This window comes from Corythoichthys intestinalis, chromosome 6, assembly GCF_030265065.1.
Source record: "Corythoichthys intestinalis isolate RoL2023-P3 chromosome 6, ASM3026506v1, whole genome shotgun sequence".
In the NCBI taxonomy this organism is placed as follows: Eukaryota; Metazoa; Chordata; class Actinopteri; order Syngnathiformes; family Syngnathidae; genus Corythoichthys; species Corythoichthys intestinalis.
In genome coordinates, this window is record NC_080400.1 from 25,631,070 (window position 1) to 25,647,241 (window position 16,172).

The window sequence follows — 16,172 nt, forward strand, 5'->3', positions numbered from 1 at the left end:
ATATTATAGGAACGGGAAAATGAACGGTCTTTCTCCACTGTCAGTAGTCAGTTCCCAATTCAAGTAATGTATAACTCTGAATAACCCTTTCGTACACAGATTTAGGGCTGTCCCAAATGACTAATCTTCTCCTGATTAGTCAGCCAACTATTTTTGCGATTAGTCGACTAATCTAATAATTTTATTTATTTATTTTTTACTAATTTAGCAATGAAATTTATGTTAATGCTTATTAATTCACAAAAACATTTTGGAACACTTAAATTCTTTATTAAAGTACAAATAAACAATGAGGTCACATGCTAATAGCATTAACTAGTGCAAAAGAATGGAATGTAAACAGATTCAGAACACTGACTTCGCCTTTCCAACATGATTCAAAACAATTCTTTAAAAAAATATCTAGCATTAATATTATAGTGTACAACTCTTTATAATAGTATTATGATAATTATAATAATTATTCATTGCCAATCACATTTTTCAAAAAGGGTGTCATCTTAGAGCTATTCATAGTGAAGAATCTGAATTCTGTATGTGTTAGTATGTAAGATGAACTCCAGAAATCGTCATTTATATGACGAACATGACGTGCTTTTATTTCGAAATGTTCACCGGAAGTATGTTCGCTAAACCGCTAACCGTAAGCTTTACACTCCGTAAAAAAGCACTTCGTCATTGCATGTGGTGTCAGTAATAAATTTTTTTTCGTTTGTAAATGCTGTTCACCAGAGATTTTTCATGTTTAAATTGTCACCTTTTACCCGCAAGTTTGTGTTTTGGAGAAGACTGCCAATGTTTTATAGCAGGCTAAAGTAGGTTGTCTTTTCCCCGTTAGCCTCAATGTAGCAATGCTATACTAGTAGATGTGTTCCTTATTTTGTATGTCTGGACGTCTTCGGTGTGTTAATGACCAATAAACATCTGTGAAAGAAACTGGAGTCTCATATGCCATCAACACGCTCGCAGAAATGTATGCACGCACGCACGCACGCGGCGATAAAAAGCAGCCGTGAAAATTACCGCACATTTTTATTTACCGTGCGATAAATGGACTCATTGTATATTGCGACAGGCTTAGCAACTTCAAAAAAACATGTCGTTCATTCATTAGATGGACTTACGATCTGCCAGCTTCTTGTCTCCTGTCGTCTTCCATAATTACAACTAAGTGATGGCGCTTTAGGTGTTTGTTTACAGCCCAAGTGCTGCCTAGTATGCAAGCATGGCATTGAAGAGACAGGACACAACAGTGTAATCTACTTTGTCTCGTTGAAATAAGTCCATGTTTTGGTCACTCTGGTGCACTTTTTTGGCTTTGTTTGTGCGGTTTTCCCAGCTTGGAGGATACCAAACTTCCGACATTCTCAACTTTTCACGCATATATTTTTCTAACTCTTCATTAACTGTCGACCAGATGTTGTGCTCGTCAACGCATTTACGTCATCGATGACATTGACTACGTCGACTAGTCGGGACAGCACTACACAGATTATGACTTAAAAATGCATTTATTTATGTTTTTTTACCCTAACCGGTCATTCAATAAACCCATTGGCTGCCATTGACGGCGTTAGACGTCCAATCCATTTTGGGGGCCAGTGAACAAATGACCAATAATGGCCATTCCTCCCAGTTTAAATGAATTGGACATCTATCCCAGTCGATCACATGCAATGAGTTAAATACTCTGGGAAAAAAATGTACTTTAGAGTCTTACTTGCAGTGGTAACCATGGTTTATTTCTTTTCATTTTAATATCAATAATTTAGCTTTTAATAACATTGAATTCAATTATAGATGTACAATTATATAAAAATACAGTAATGATTATTATAGTTTTTAATGATATAATAATAATATTGCTAATATTTTAGTTTTTTTAGATGACCAAAATAGTCACTGGCCTTATAAAGGGTAAAAAGATAAAAGTTATCAACTTTTAAATAGCTGTCCAATATAGTGAACGCTGTCACCGAAAGGGTTAATGTATTTATTGTCTGTCACACACACAAAAGCGGATGAATGAACCGGTTTCAGAACCTCATACCAGGTTTTGAGTACTTTTGCGTCACTGCCAGATTGAAATATCAGATACACACGCACATAATTACTCTATATGCATTGCAAATGATACTTGTGTTTCATCAGCACCACACCGCTTTAGCACTAATGTGCTCCCCATACTTTTATTTGCCTACTGCAGAAAACAATTCATTGTCAGAAGTTCAAAGTGTATGCTCATGCTGGTGAGTGAGTGCACATACATAATGAATGCTGCTTTTGCTGTTTTATGATAATAAATCTCTGAGTGCAGCTGACACACATTGGAATCATGTCTAATGCAGGAGGCATCTCGCTTTGGCTCCAATACTAAGACAAAGGAAGCTTTAATAGGAAACACAAAAGGATGATATCTCCGTCCTGCTGCCATGTTAACCATGGTTAACCCCCTTAACCCAAGGTATAGGGGTGTGACGATATATCGAAATTGTGATATGTCGCGATTAAGGGTGTAACGGTACATGTAGTTGTATTGAGCCGTTTCGGTAAGTGGTGGTCTGTTCGGAACGGAGGCGTACCGAACGAGTTTCTGATGTAATGTAACCCTTACTTTTCAAGTCTGTGAGTCGATCGGGTTACAGTTTCTTTGTGTAGATTATATTTACTCCGTCTTCTCTACTATAATGAGGACCAACACGGTAGGACAGTATAACCCAGAAACGTCAATGGCGCGACAACGTGGCCGCCGGGAGAACGCAGTGAAACGTGGGCGTTAAAGTCAATCAGCCAATGCACACCAGTCGCAGTGCGGCCGCGTGTTAGACGCTTCCCAGAAGCGGCTCAACACGACGCACGCGGAAAGAACGGCAGAGTTTATTATTTGACACGAGACGCAACCCTCCTGCGTCAATACTAGTACCGGTAGCTAGGACCGAACAGACCGGAAGTTACTCGTGTAAAAATACGGTGGATCCGGACGATTTTCAAACTAATATGCAATCGTAACCCACTTTTTGAGTCCATCAGATCTCTTGAGTGGCGCACAGTTGACTTGTCTTTGTTGATATACTGCTGTCTTCTCTGCTATAACAATAACCAACACGGCCCCGTGTTCTATACAAAACCCTCCTACCACAACAAAACAAGTAGGAACTAATATTCACATAGGAACTAAAGTTATACAACATAAAATATACAATATAAATGAGTACTACATCCCATTTGTAAAATATAAACACATAATAAAATAAATAATAGCCCATTTAAATAAAATAAATTGAAATGAGCTAAAACACCTGTAATTAAATAATAAGAATAATACACAGATTCTGCTTACACAATTAAATTTATTAATTTCTGTGTGGTGCTTTAACTTGAGAAAATCCACCAATAAAGCTTTTAAAACCCGTTCATAAGAAAAAAAATGATTCATTAAGGCATTTCATTTTAAAAATACATGTTAAAATCTTTGTCATTGGGATTGCTTTTCTCTTTAGCACAGGACTTCTTTTTTCTTCTTTCTTTCAGAAAGAAAGCTGACCGATACGACGGGTCTGAAAGGCAAATTGTTGTTGGATTACTTTTAAATACCCGCTACTTTTTTACTTTTTGAGCAGAATTCTAGCTTTGTATAGGCTAATGTTCCTATTGTTGAAAGCACAAAGATGTGTAATAAACAACTAGCACATTTATATTTTGCATTTATTTTTCTTACTGTATCGAAAATGAACCGAACCGTGACCTCAAAACCGAGGTACGTACCGAACCGAGATTTTTGTGTACCGTTACACCCCTAGTCGCAATACAGTGTTACCTCGACATATGATAACTTCGACACACGATCTTTTCGACATTTGACGTCAAATTTGACTCGCCATTTGTTTCTACATCCGACGACAGGCTAGAAATATGACGATGTATGACAGCGCCGCAGTTTCTTTGTCATCCCGTAAGATGGACGCACGGCGGATTTTCTTGTGAGAGAAATCAACATGGGTTCCAAAAAGGTTAGTGTAGGTGGTGAAAAAAGGAAAAAGGTGACGCTTACCATTGAAATGAAGATGGAAATGATCGAAAAATATGAGCTTGGTGTGCGCTTCCGTGAACTGGCTCGACAATACGTCCGTAGAATTCCATGATCTCGACGGTCCTCCTCCGACTTCCATTCGCTAGTCATATAAGTTAAGGTGACAATTATAATTGTGGTACCATCGCCAAGGAAATCGCCTGTTTCGTCAGGTTTTTAATCATTTATTTCAGAACTTGTGCAACACAACACGTCTACTGTGCGCCGCAGTTGACGCCAAAAACAAAAAATGAAATCTTTACTGCACCTGACTCACTGTCACGTCAGCACGACAGCACGCAAAACATATCCGCCCCATTAGAAACCAATTTGTTACATTATTACAGGAATTATTATTATTAAAATTATAATATTATTCCGATTTGTATTTATAATTTATTTGTTTTGCTATGTGTAATTACCATTTGTCATGTTACTAGCAGTATTTATTAAATTATTCACTCCCAGTCATTTTCACCTGAGCAAGGCCCTTCGCTCCCGGCCGTTTTACTGGATTTTGACTGATTTTGCAAGGCCCACAGATAATTCTGTTCTATTGCTATATAAACATGGAACCCACTAAAAAAAGGATTAGACTCTCTTCTTTCAGCAGGCAGGAAAAACAGTTCATGTTTTTCCATTCTTTTGAAATCAGCATTAGAAAATAGCTTAGTTTGAGCAATTTTCCAATTTCTGATGAAAAAAACAGAGAAATTGAGCTTTTTGTGAAAACATACGTTTCAAACATAACTTTGACTTTAACACAGCTATTTTTTTGCTTTAGTTACATCCCAAACATCTGAATAATGTTTTCCTTTTACAAAATAAGATAAAAAAACAATACAAATAGAGCTTTTGATAGCAAAGTAACAATTTATTTTCACACAACTAACTGAGAGATGACGCTATTGTTGCCGCGACAGCCACGCAAACTTTTCCCTCATCGCCACCTGTCTCTTAAAGATGGATTTTTGTGAATCTCTGCGGGGTCTCCGCGGCGAGCAGCACGGACTCAACAACATCGTCCGTTGCACCGGTAGTCCCGGTCGTTCTGCTCGGTCGTCCAGCGCCTGGCATCCCGGGCGTCCTCTCGGTTGTTCTGCTCGGTCGTCCGCCGCCTTGCATCCTTCTGCCGGCTGTGTGGCCAGGCCGTTCGTTGCCGTTGAATCGAGTTGCAGGTCTTACCAAATGCGCTACTGTCCTCCAATGGCCAGTTTTATTGCTGTAAAATGGATTTTCAGCTTTGTGCTTTGGAGCTCAGTTGAATCAGAACCCAGTGACTTCTCTTATGACAAAAAAAGTAAAAGACGTATAAATACGTCTTTGGGACACTGAAACAATTAAAAATGTATTTATACGTTTTTGGGAGCAAATGAGCTAAGGATTTAATGTTATAATTAATGGAATTATAATGTATTCTTATGGAAAATCCTGCTCGACATACGACCATTTCAACTTACAATGTCCTGGAATGAACTAACTTTGTATGTAGAGGACTTTGCTTCCCAAAAGGTTATCGATATGCTCCCGCCAAGAATTGAAATATTGTTTTAAAATTGTGTCATTGTTTTTTCTTTTTTCTTTTTTTTAAATTTTTTTTTTTAAAAAGGTTGCTACCAAAATTTTCTACTCAAATAGAGTGTATGTTAACTCATTGGCTGCCATTGACGGCACTAGACGTCCAATTCATTTTGACTAGAAGGCGAACAAATGAAGAAATGTTAGTTCGAAGTAGATTGGACTTCCAGCGCTCTAACTGCTACTGAAATATGAGCATTCACAGCTAGCACTTCCTGTTCATTTTGGAATATCCCCCATTCATTTCCTATTCGTTTTGGGATATTCCCTGGAAAAACAAAACAAAAATCAACAGAAAGGGACCTGTAAATTACCCAAATTCAACAGGAAGTGACCCAAAATCAAAATATCTGTTCGACAGGGAAAAAAAAGGACTGAAATCAAAACCTCATAGCACATGTCTATGGACATGTACTTTATGTGTCAGTGCCCTTGCACGTTCTGCTCAGAGCATGTGCTGAATGTGCGGTCATTGAAGCCAAATACCCGAGACGGAGTCAAGAGTCCATCACTGATGTCCACCTCCAGCCTCTTTGTAGCTCAGCAGGAAAGCTGAATCTGATGGGCTCAGGGGGATGTCGCTTCAGGCATTTTAGGGGCCACTCTTTCTCTTCTTCCTCGCCAAAGCAAGGCAAACTAGTGTTGTCTTCTCGCTGTGCGGAGGCAGAACACACAACTGCTGCTCCCTTCCTTCCGGGAGCTCCTACTCAGTCCCTTTGAGTGGCCTACTCCTCCTCTTCCTCCTGATGATTCCATTTTAAAAGCAGCTTCGCTCGCAAGCATGATAGCTAAAATAAATAAATAACCGTATTGGCCTGAATATAAGACGGCCCTGATTATAAGATGACCCCCTCTTTTTCAAGACTCAAGTTTGAAAAAAGACTTTTTGAACACCAAATTACTTTTTATACAGAAAATAATTACATTACATCCGAAACAAATGATTATGACAATATATTTGAGAGAAAATGCATATTATTTTGCCTCATTCAAATCTTAATATCTGAACATTTAAATATGTAAACTAAAGTGTAATCACATTTGTAAATGAATGGCTTCTGGTTTTTGAAATATATATAAACCAATGTATTGTGATAAAACAACAAAATTGCCATAACTGCATAACCATCAAAGTGAAGTCTAACTGTAACTGTAGTCTTGAAACAAATCTGAATAAGGAAAAACATTGCAATAAAATAATGCAGACTGGTTAAATTTGAGAGTAGCTGAGATCTGTCATGACAGAACATCGCTTCAGTGATGTCTGGCGCCATCTAGCGTTGTGAATGGGGAGAGTAGCTGAGATCTGTCATGACAGAACATTGTTTCTATGATATCTGGCGCCATCTAGCGTTGTGAATGTGGAGAGTAGCTGAGATCTGTCATGGCTTCAATGATATCTGGCGCCATCTAGCGTCGTGAATGGGTATAATGTCTAGACCGCGAATATAAGACGACCCCCTCTTTTTCAATCTTATTTCAATGCAAAAAAACACTGTTATATATTCGGGCCATCCATCCATCCATTATCTTCCGCTTATTCCGGGGTCGGGTCGCGGGGGCAGCAGCTTCAGCAGGGAAGCCCAGACTTCCCTCTCCCCAGCCACTTCAGCCAGCTCCTCCGGAAGGATTCCAAGGCGTTCCCAGGCCAGCCGAGCAACATAGTCTCTCCAGCGTGTCCTGGGTCGACCCCGGGGCCTCCCGCCGGTGGGACATGCCCGGAACACCTCTCCAGGGAGGCGTCCAGGAGGCATTCGAACCAGATGCCCGAGCCACCTCAACTGGCTCCTCTCAACGCGGAGGAGTAGCGGCTCGACACCAAGCCCCTCCCGGATGACCGAGCTTCTCACCCTATCTCTAAGGGAGAGCCCGGACACCCTGCGGAGGAAACTCATTTCGGCCGCTTGTATCCGGGATCTTGTTCTTTCGGTCACGACCCACAGCTCGTGACCATAGTTGAGGGTAGGAACGTAGATCGACCGGTAAATCGAGAGCTTCGCCTTTTGGCTCAGCTCCTTCTTCACCACAACGGACCGGTGCAGAGTCCGCATCACTGCAGACGCTGCACCGATCCGCCTGTCAATCTCCCGCTCCCTCCTACCCTCACACACTTGATTCGGGCCAATACGGTAAATAAAATAAATAAAGTTGTTCAGCTGAGATAAGGGACTTGAGTCACTTTACTTGACATCTTTAGGACTTGACAGAGTGCAGAGTCCACCTGTAGCAAATATAATGGGAGAAGCTCCAAACTGATTACATTTGGAATAAAGAATAATAAACTTAAAATGGAGAACCAACATGCAATTTTGCTGCTAAATAGCGAAAGATGCAACAACTATGAAATTCAACATTAACCCTTCCAGTACACATCTATTCAAAGGTTATCATTATCTTAACTCATTCTCTACCAGCCCAGGTCACTCAGTATGTGTTGTGGTAGAAAGTAAAATAGGGAAATTGATATTGAAAACACCTATTGATAGCAAAAGATGTCCAATCTATTTTAACTGGGAGAGGCTGGAAGCGGACGACTGATTGATGAATGGCAGCCAAAGTATTAAGCGATGTGAGAGATGTATAAAATACAAAAATATTTCAGGAAAAAAGAGCAAAACACTGATGGCACATACTTACCTTATGTGACTTTTTAAAAATGTATCAATTTAAAAAAAAAAAATCATTTCAAATATTGTTATTTAAGATCAATTGTATGTTATTTAGAATTATTTATACTTTTATTACTCATGGCTAGGCATGTGTGGTATGATATTCTGACGATATGATAACCTTAAGCCAAAATATCACAGTTGCACAGTATCACGGTATTGTAATTACAGCTCTAAAATGTATTACTTTGAGATATCTGGGTTTTAAAAACAAAACAAATTCCATTGAACAGAATTTTTATTTTTCAAAACATATTAGCAAATTGGAACATAAGTATAATGTTAAAAAATATATTCTAAATTAAATTAAAACAAATGCAGTCCTTTAGGCGAGCCTAAACCCACAGCCAAAGCTCAACATTATTAGCGTCAGAACAAAAATGATTGAATTATTTTCCATAAAAAGCACGTGTGTATGACTGGTATCATCTTTACATTATACTCACACTCGCTTTCTCAACACAGACAGTTGCCAGAGACAAAAAAAACAACACATTTTACCACCGCTAGACACACTAAACACGCTGGAGTTAACTCTCGTAGCGGGTGGGAAACATTCATGACCGTTTTTACTAACCTTTAATTTTGTATAAATGTGAAATCATATTGGAGGTATTGCTTTACCCTTCGCAAAAATGTTTTACATGTCGGTTGGCCCACCTCCTCCAAGCTGCGGCCGTCTGTAACTTTTCTGTTGCCGAAGTATTGCCATACTAGTGTTTAGTTCTCTTCGATGGGGGAAAATGTTCAGGAGTTTTACCTCCTCCAGCCATCCTGTAGCACAGCTGACTCACTGACACTGAGCAACAACCGGTGGAGGAGGGTTGAGGTTTGCAGCTGCAAGCGAGGGATTTCTCCTTGCATTTTTGGGACATAAAAAATACCTAATACTTTAGGGACGGCATGACGGAAAATTTCTGCTGTTTTGAAACCCTGACGTTTTCATACCTCGGTATACCTTAAAACTGGTAACCAGCACATGTATACTCATGGCTTTTTAAAAGTTTTTAGAATTCACTACTATTTAAATTGTTGGATTTTCGTAAAATATATCCTTGAATTAATTCATTAATTTTGTTAAATTTTTGTTGTTATTTTATAGCCCTTTGCAAAACATCTGTGGGCAACACTAATAAGAGGTGTGCGAAATTTCCGATTTTTAGATTATTTGGGATTCGGCAGTGGAAGATTTGAGAACGATTCAAAAATTCCGATTATTGAAATATGCGAAGTAAAGCGGAACTAAAACACAGTCAGCGCGGTCTTCAGGATGCAATGAGGAACGGACAGTGAGTAAACATCAGGCTCAACTCGTGCTGCTAGAAAAAAAACAAAAAACAATAATACCTGAGTGCAGCCGATAGCCACTACAAACTACGCCCACATAATGCTACGGTAGATATCAGATGTATAAAGAACTAGATGCGAAAAGACTAGACTCCGCGGCTTTAGCAGCACATGTATAGAAAACTAGATGCGAAATAACAGACTCGCCGGGGTTTGTAAACAATTGTAGCGCATTTGGTAAGACCCGCAACCTGATTCAAAGGAACGAACGTCCGCCGCACAGCCGGGGCGCCGGCGGAAGACGACCGAATGGACGTCCAGGCGTAAGGATGCCAGGCGACGGACGATCGAGCAGAACAACCTGGAGGACGCCCAGGATGCCAGGCGCTGGACGACCGAGCAGAACGACCGGGACCACCAGTGCAGCGGACGATGCCGTTGAGTCCGTGCTGCTCGCCAAGCAGAGACAGGCGGCGATGAGGGAAACGTTTACTCCGCCTGTCGTGACCATAACAGCGTCATCTATCAGTTAGTTATGTGTAAATAAATTGTTACTTTGCTATCAAAAGCTCTATTTATCTTGTTGTTGAAGTTATTTTGTGAAAGGAAAACATTATTCAGATGTTTGGGATGTAACTAAAGGAAAAAATAGCTGTGTTAAAGTCAAAGTTATGTTTGAAATGTATGCTTTTACAAAAAGCTCAATTTCTCTGTTTTTTCATCAGAAATTGGAAAATTGCTCAAACTAAGCTATTTTCTAATGCTGATTTCTAAAGAACGGAAAAAGGTATGGACTAACTTTTTTTTCCTGCTGAAAGAAGAGAGTCTTATGTTTCTTTTGGTGGGTTCCATGTTTATATAGCAATAGAACAGAATTTTTTGTGAGCCTGTCAAAATCAGTCAAAATCCTGTAAAATGGCTAGGCGTGAATGAGTTAAGCACGAGAGGATTTTTGTACATTTTTTCTAACAATTGTACGAAACAGTAAAAGCAGCTAATAGCTGGGGAGGGGGGGTGCATTAAAAATCGATTTATAATCGAACTGTAGCCTCTGAATCGTAATCGAATCGTTGGATGTCAAGTGCGGGCCGCAAAATATTGTCCTGTGGACCAAAACTGGCCCATAGGCCGTAGGTTTCAGACCACTGTCCTATATGAATGTAGTAAAACATTGGGGGGGGGGTGTCATAATTGTATTTGTGAACATGTTACTACAGCTAACATTTCTACATACAATGACATTTGACTTGCTAAGACCAAGTAGTGATGTAAGTTAACTAACATGAAATTTTGTCTCACCGCCCTCCATTTTTATTCACGGGGCTGCCGTGACCTTCAGAAACATTGTGTAAATTTATTCCGTTGTGACCGCATTAAACACTTTGCGAGCAGTAAAGATGATGGCTCATTAATTCCCATTCATCCTTGCATTTAAATAAAGTGCTTAATGGACCTGTTGAAGGAAACTTGCATGTGGCATGGTTCATTGTTAAATATTTATTGGCCTTAATGGTATATTAAAAAATGACTTTTTATACATGAATTACTTGGGACATTTACTTTAAAAGGTATCATAGTTCTTTTCCGAATTTAGGTGATAGATGCAAGCTGATTGATTGATTTATTGATTGATTTTTTTCCCAGTGAGATTCTGTACTTGAGTATGTTGAGATTATTCTTCTTAATTTTTATAATTACTTAGTTGGTGGGGTAGTGATATATGCGGTAATGTTTCTAGTGCAATTGAACATTTTTTTTTTTTTTTTTTGCATTGTACCTCAATTTAGGCAAGGTACTAAACTTAAACTTAAACGTTGCTGTTTTTTGCAGGGAAAGGAGACAACTGAGGAGGAGGACGACGTCACTGTTGGGATGGACAAAGGATTCATGGATGAATTCTTTGAGCAGGTGAATTTTTATTTTTCCACTTAAACATATAAGAACACCTTCCTCCCCATATGAATCCTGTACATCAAGTGGAGATTGCATGCATTCGAGAAAAAATACAAATTAAATTCAACATATTACAATAATTAAATGTTTTGCTGACACTGTACTGGTCAACTGGACACCATTCTGTGCTATTGTTTCACCTTGCTTGCATGTTTCTAATCAATCTTTTGGCTTTTTCCTTTCTCATCAACATTTGGCATGATTTATTGTTAACCCTTGCTGATGCTATGCCAACTGATTTAATCTCCAAATGATTACCGCAATTTTTGGACTATAAGCCGCTACTTTTTTTCTTGCCGTTTCTACCGTCCGGCTTTTAAAAGTGGCTTATTTATGTTTTTATTTATTTTTTTTTTTTTTAAAAACGACCTTCATATTTTCTTGTTAAAATTGTTAAAAAATGGATAATTAAACATAATTTTTCAGAGCCCCTATAGGGACATCGACAGAATTAAAATAAATTTAAGCAATGTGGTGCGCACCAGAAACTATCTGGTAAAAAATAGCATTATATAGTAGGGTTGTTCCGATCATGTTTTTTTACTCCCGATCCGATCCCGATCGTTTTAGTTTGAGTATCTGCCGATCCCGATATTTCCCGATCCGATTGCTTTTTTTTTTGCTCCCGATTCAATTCCAATCATTCCCGATAATTTTTCCCGATCATATACATTTTGGCAATGCATTAAGAAATAAATGAACAAAACTCGGACGAATATATACATTAAACATACAGTACATAAGTACTGTATTTGTTTATTATGACAATAAATCCTCAAGATGGCATTTACATTATTAACATTCTTTCTATGAGAGGGATCCACGGATAGAAAGACTTGTAATTCTTAAAGGATAATTGAGACTTTGTATATTGTGACTAAAGATTTCCATCTAGTGGATTTTTATGAGCTTTCAGTAAATGATAATTCAGCCATCTAACTTCTGCCCAAATGCATGATGGGAAGTGCAACCATGACTGTGCGTAATGGTACCAATTGATATATCTTCTCAGCGTTGGGAAATAAAATAGGGTTTTAAGAAAAAGATCAACTACTATCTTTCTTTCCCACATTGCTTCCCACAATATTTCTGATCGTCGAGAGAGGGATTGTAAGGCTTTAGCCAATTAAAAAAAGGCTTCAAAGGCTGCCAAATTTCTCTCTACTCATTTTACGTTGCCTTTTAGTTCTATGTATACGTAATACGGTGCCATTATAGATTAAACGCGTCAATGCGTGAGTGGGTAGTGCAGCGCATGCGTTAATTGCGTTAAATATTTTAATGTTATTACCGCCGTTGACGCAATAAATTTGACAGCCCCACTTTAAGCCAAAATTAAAGACTCTGGATGAGTGTAAGACATTTTGTCTGCAACGTTAAATACAATTAGAAAACGATTTAATTAAAAAATATATATACAGTATATATATATATATATATATATATATATATATATATATATATTAAAAAAGGCATGACTGATATTTTTTTTGCCGATTCCGATACTTTGAAAATGACGTGATCGGACCCGATCGATCGGAACATCTCTATTATATAGCATTTTAGCTAGCAAACTTTTGTTGGCCAATTGTTGCAATTGGCTGACTAGAAAGCAGCATAGCAAAAGTCCGCTATCTTAGCTGCTATATAATGCTAATGTTGACAATTGGGTAACTCGCATAGTAAAAGTCTGCTATCCTAAATGCTATATAATGCTAATATTTACAAATATTGCCTAACTTTCAAAATAAAACACCGCTAGCTTAAATGCTTTATAATGCTAATGTTTACCAATAGGAGTGGGAACCTCTTGGTACCTCACGATACGATATGATTTGCGATACAAAGCTCACGATAACGATGATCTGACGATATGACGATACAACGATTATCGATACATTGGTCAGGAAATCATTCTAGGATATTCTACAAACAACTAATGACAGAAAAACCTCTTGTGTGAATTGGAATTAGTTTATCACTAGTAGACGTCAAATCCATTTGAACCGGGAGGGGTTCATTCGCTGCCACCCCTTTAAATGGACTGAACGTCTATGGCTGTCATTGGTAGTTAATGCCAGGCAATTAGGTAATTTTGGGCCATTTAAAGTCTAGCTGGAACAGCACCAAACAAAAGGTCCGGCATCATCACCTTGTCCAATGCAGATTCTTGACTCTTGACACCTTGTCCAATGCAGATTCTTGACTTTTGAAAAGGTGATGATGCTGGAACTTTTGTTTGGTGCCGTTCCAGTGAGTTTTACAAAGATGATTGATCAAGAAGACATCAAAATTTCCTCAGCCCTTGATGATATGGGGCTGTATGTCAGGCAAAGGCACTGTGGAGATGGCCGGGGTTAAATCGTCAATAAATGCACAAATTTACATTGAAATTTTAGACAGCTTTCTTATCGCTTCAATTGAAAATGTTTGTCATTTTCTAAGATGACAATGCATCATGCCACAGAGCTAAAACTGTTAAAGCATCCCTTGGAGAGAAAGACTCATCCAGTCAATGTCATGGCCTGCAAATAGCCCAGATCTCAACCCTATTGATAACCTGTGGTGGAAATTGGAAACAATGGCCCACAGCGAGGCTCCGACCTGCATGGATGATCTAGCAACTGCTATCAAAGAGAGTTGGCACCAAATTGATGAAGAATACTCATGAAGTACATGCCTCAGAGACTGCAAGCTGTCATAAAAGACAGAGGTGGTGCTACTAAATACTAGAGATGTGTTTTGATTGTTATTTCTTTGTTTGTTTCTCATGATTCCATATTTTTTTCCTCAGAATGGAGGGATTCCATATATATTTCCCTGCACTCGATCTATAAGATTAACATTGACTGACCACCACAATGTTTTTATTCATTTGATTATATATATTTGTATATTTTTTAAACATTGACACCTTTTTAAAACGATATCTCGATTCTTGGCAGGAGCATATGGATAACCTTTTGGCAAGTATCACGATATATCACCATTTCGATGTTTTGTCACACCCCTATTTACCAGATAGTTTCTGGTGCGCACCAGATTGCTTAAAATAGGGGCTCCGTATATTTTAAAAGAATGGCTTTCCAAATTTTGCCATGACGTAGCTCTCAGCTGCGACACGATAAAGCTTGCCAGAAGCTCGTCAGACATCTGATACTATATGCTGCTACAAAAGAACAATTTTAAATGGATGGGCATCCACTCTTTGCTATGACAACAGAATGCAACGGTAGCGTTGATTAGCAGTTTTCAACTGGAACTCAGAGGACTTAATTGCCACTGTATGTTACAACAAAGCTGCTATAAAAGGGCTAGCACTAGCTGTTAACCATTTTTAAGAGGATTTCTTCCACTTCAACTTTAGAAGGCAAGGTAAAGTGGATTATATATCTTTGAAAATGTAGTCACCTGTTTTTGAAAGTTACTTTATTTCTAAGCATTCAGACAACACGAGTTGGTGATGTTGATGCGTGTTTATCTGGTTAACAAATAATATTTTTGATCAATCAAATATTTCTGTCTAACATCTATGTACTGTAAATATACAATGTTAATATATGGACACCTGCAGTTTATGGTCAGATACGGCATATATGAGGATTCCTAAAATTTTGTGAAATTTGGCCCATGCTTATAATCAGGTACGCTTTATATTCCAGAAATTACGGCATTATTATTTGCTGCCGCCGCCGCCGATAGACGTTCAATTATTTGTGATAATTATTGGGACGTATGGCAATCAATGAGTTAATCGGACAATAGCAGCAATGCTCTCCCTGTCACATTTTGACTGCTTTTGCAATTTCTGCATCCTTGTGACCAATAGGCATCAGTGCATATAAAATACAGTACTGTACGCATCTGGGAGTGTTTTTTATTGTACGTGCTGGGCAGATATTGCATGAACATGAATTTAACATTTGTACAGCTATCAGAAAAGCGGGTTAGAAGGTTTGAAGTTGGGCTCATTTCTGTGTTAGGGGACGTTTCCTCCCAAGAGAAACAAAGACCTGCTGGGGAATCGAGTTGCATGCAGGGTGATTTCATTATGTGCCCAGTAACTTCTTTTTAAATTGTCAATGTTCCGCTATTTATAGACTTGCCTATTATTGTGCTTTTAGCTGCCATAGTACCATAACTGCCTTGCATAAAACATATTTCTGATGTTAGTCGTGTGGAAGGCAGACTTACAAACATGTTTCATAGCATCGCGTGACTCATAACACAGCATGTGTGCGTACGAACGATCAACAAGGCAAGCAATCTGCCAGGCCTTGCTGGTGCTTAATGCCAAATTGCTTTTTCACATATCATGTATTCAGTACGTGGCAGGCTTGAAGATTGACAAAAAAGAGTGAAGATGCACAATAACACACTCGGGCGTCTTAAAAAGAGCTTCAATCTGTATTGAGCGCTTATGGGCAGGAGCGAGATATTCGAGGCAATTTTCCAAACTGTTTTGTCACAGCAACCCGGTCTGCCTCGATATAATTTTATAATTTTTTTTATAAGCCTACAATTCAAACTTTGCTCCTTCCGGCCACACAGAAATTTAGATGCGGCCACACAGAAATTTAGATGCCCGTTTTCGCCATTTGAAAATTTACACTGAA

General features: G+C 38.6%; 1 protein-coding gene across 3 annotated transcripts in view; it reads left to right on the plus strand.

Annotated features, from left to right (window-relative positions):
• stx1a (syntaxin 1A (brain)) overlaps positions 1 to 16,172 on the plus strand; it is a 156,559-nt gene that overhangs the window by 36,100 nt on the left and 104,287 nt on the right. For all 3 annotated transcript variants that reach the window (XR_009063436.1, XM_057838390.1, XM_057838389.1), the window contains exon 2: positions 11,434 to 11,511. Coding sequence is in view for 2 of the 3 variants with exons in the window: in XM_057838390.1 (XP_057694373.1) it covers positions 11,434 to 11,511 (78 nt within the window). In the remaining variant the exon portion in view is untranslated. The remainder of the gene's footprint in view (positions 1 to 11,433; positions 11,512 to 16,172) is intronic.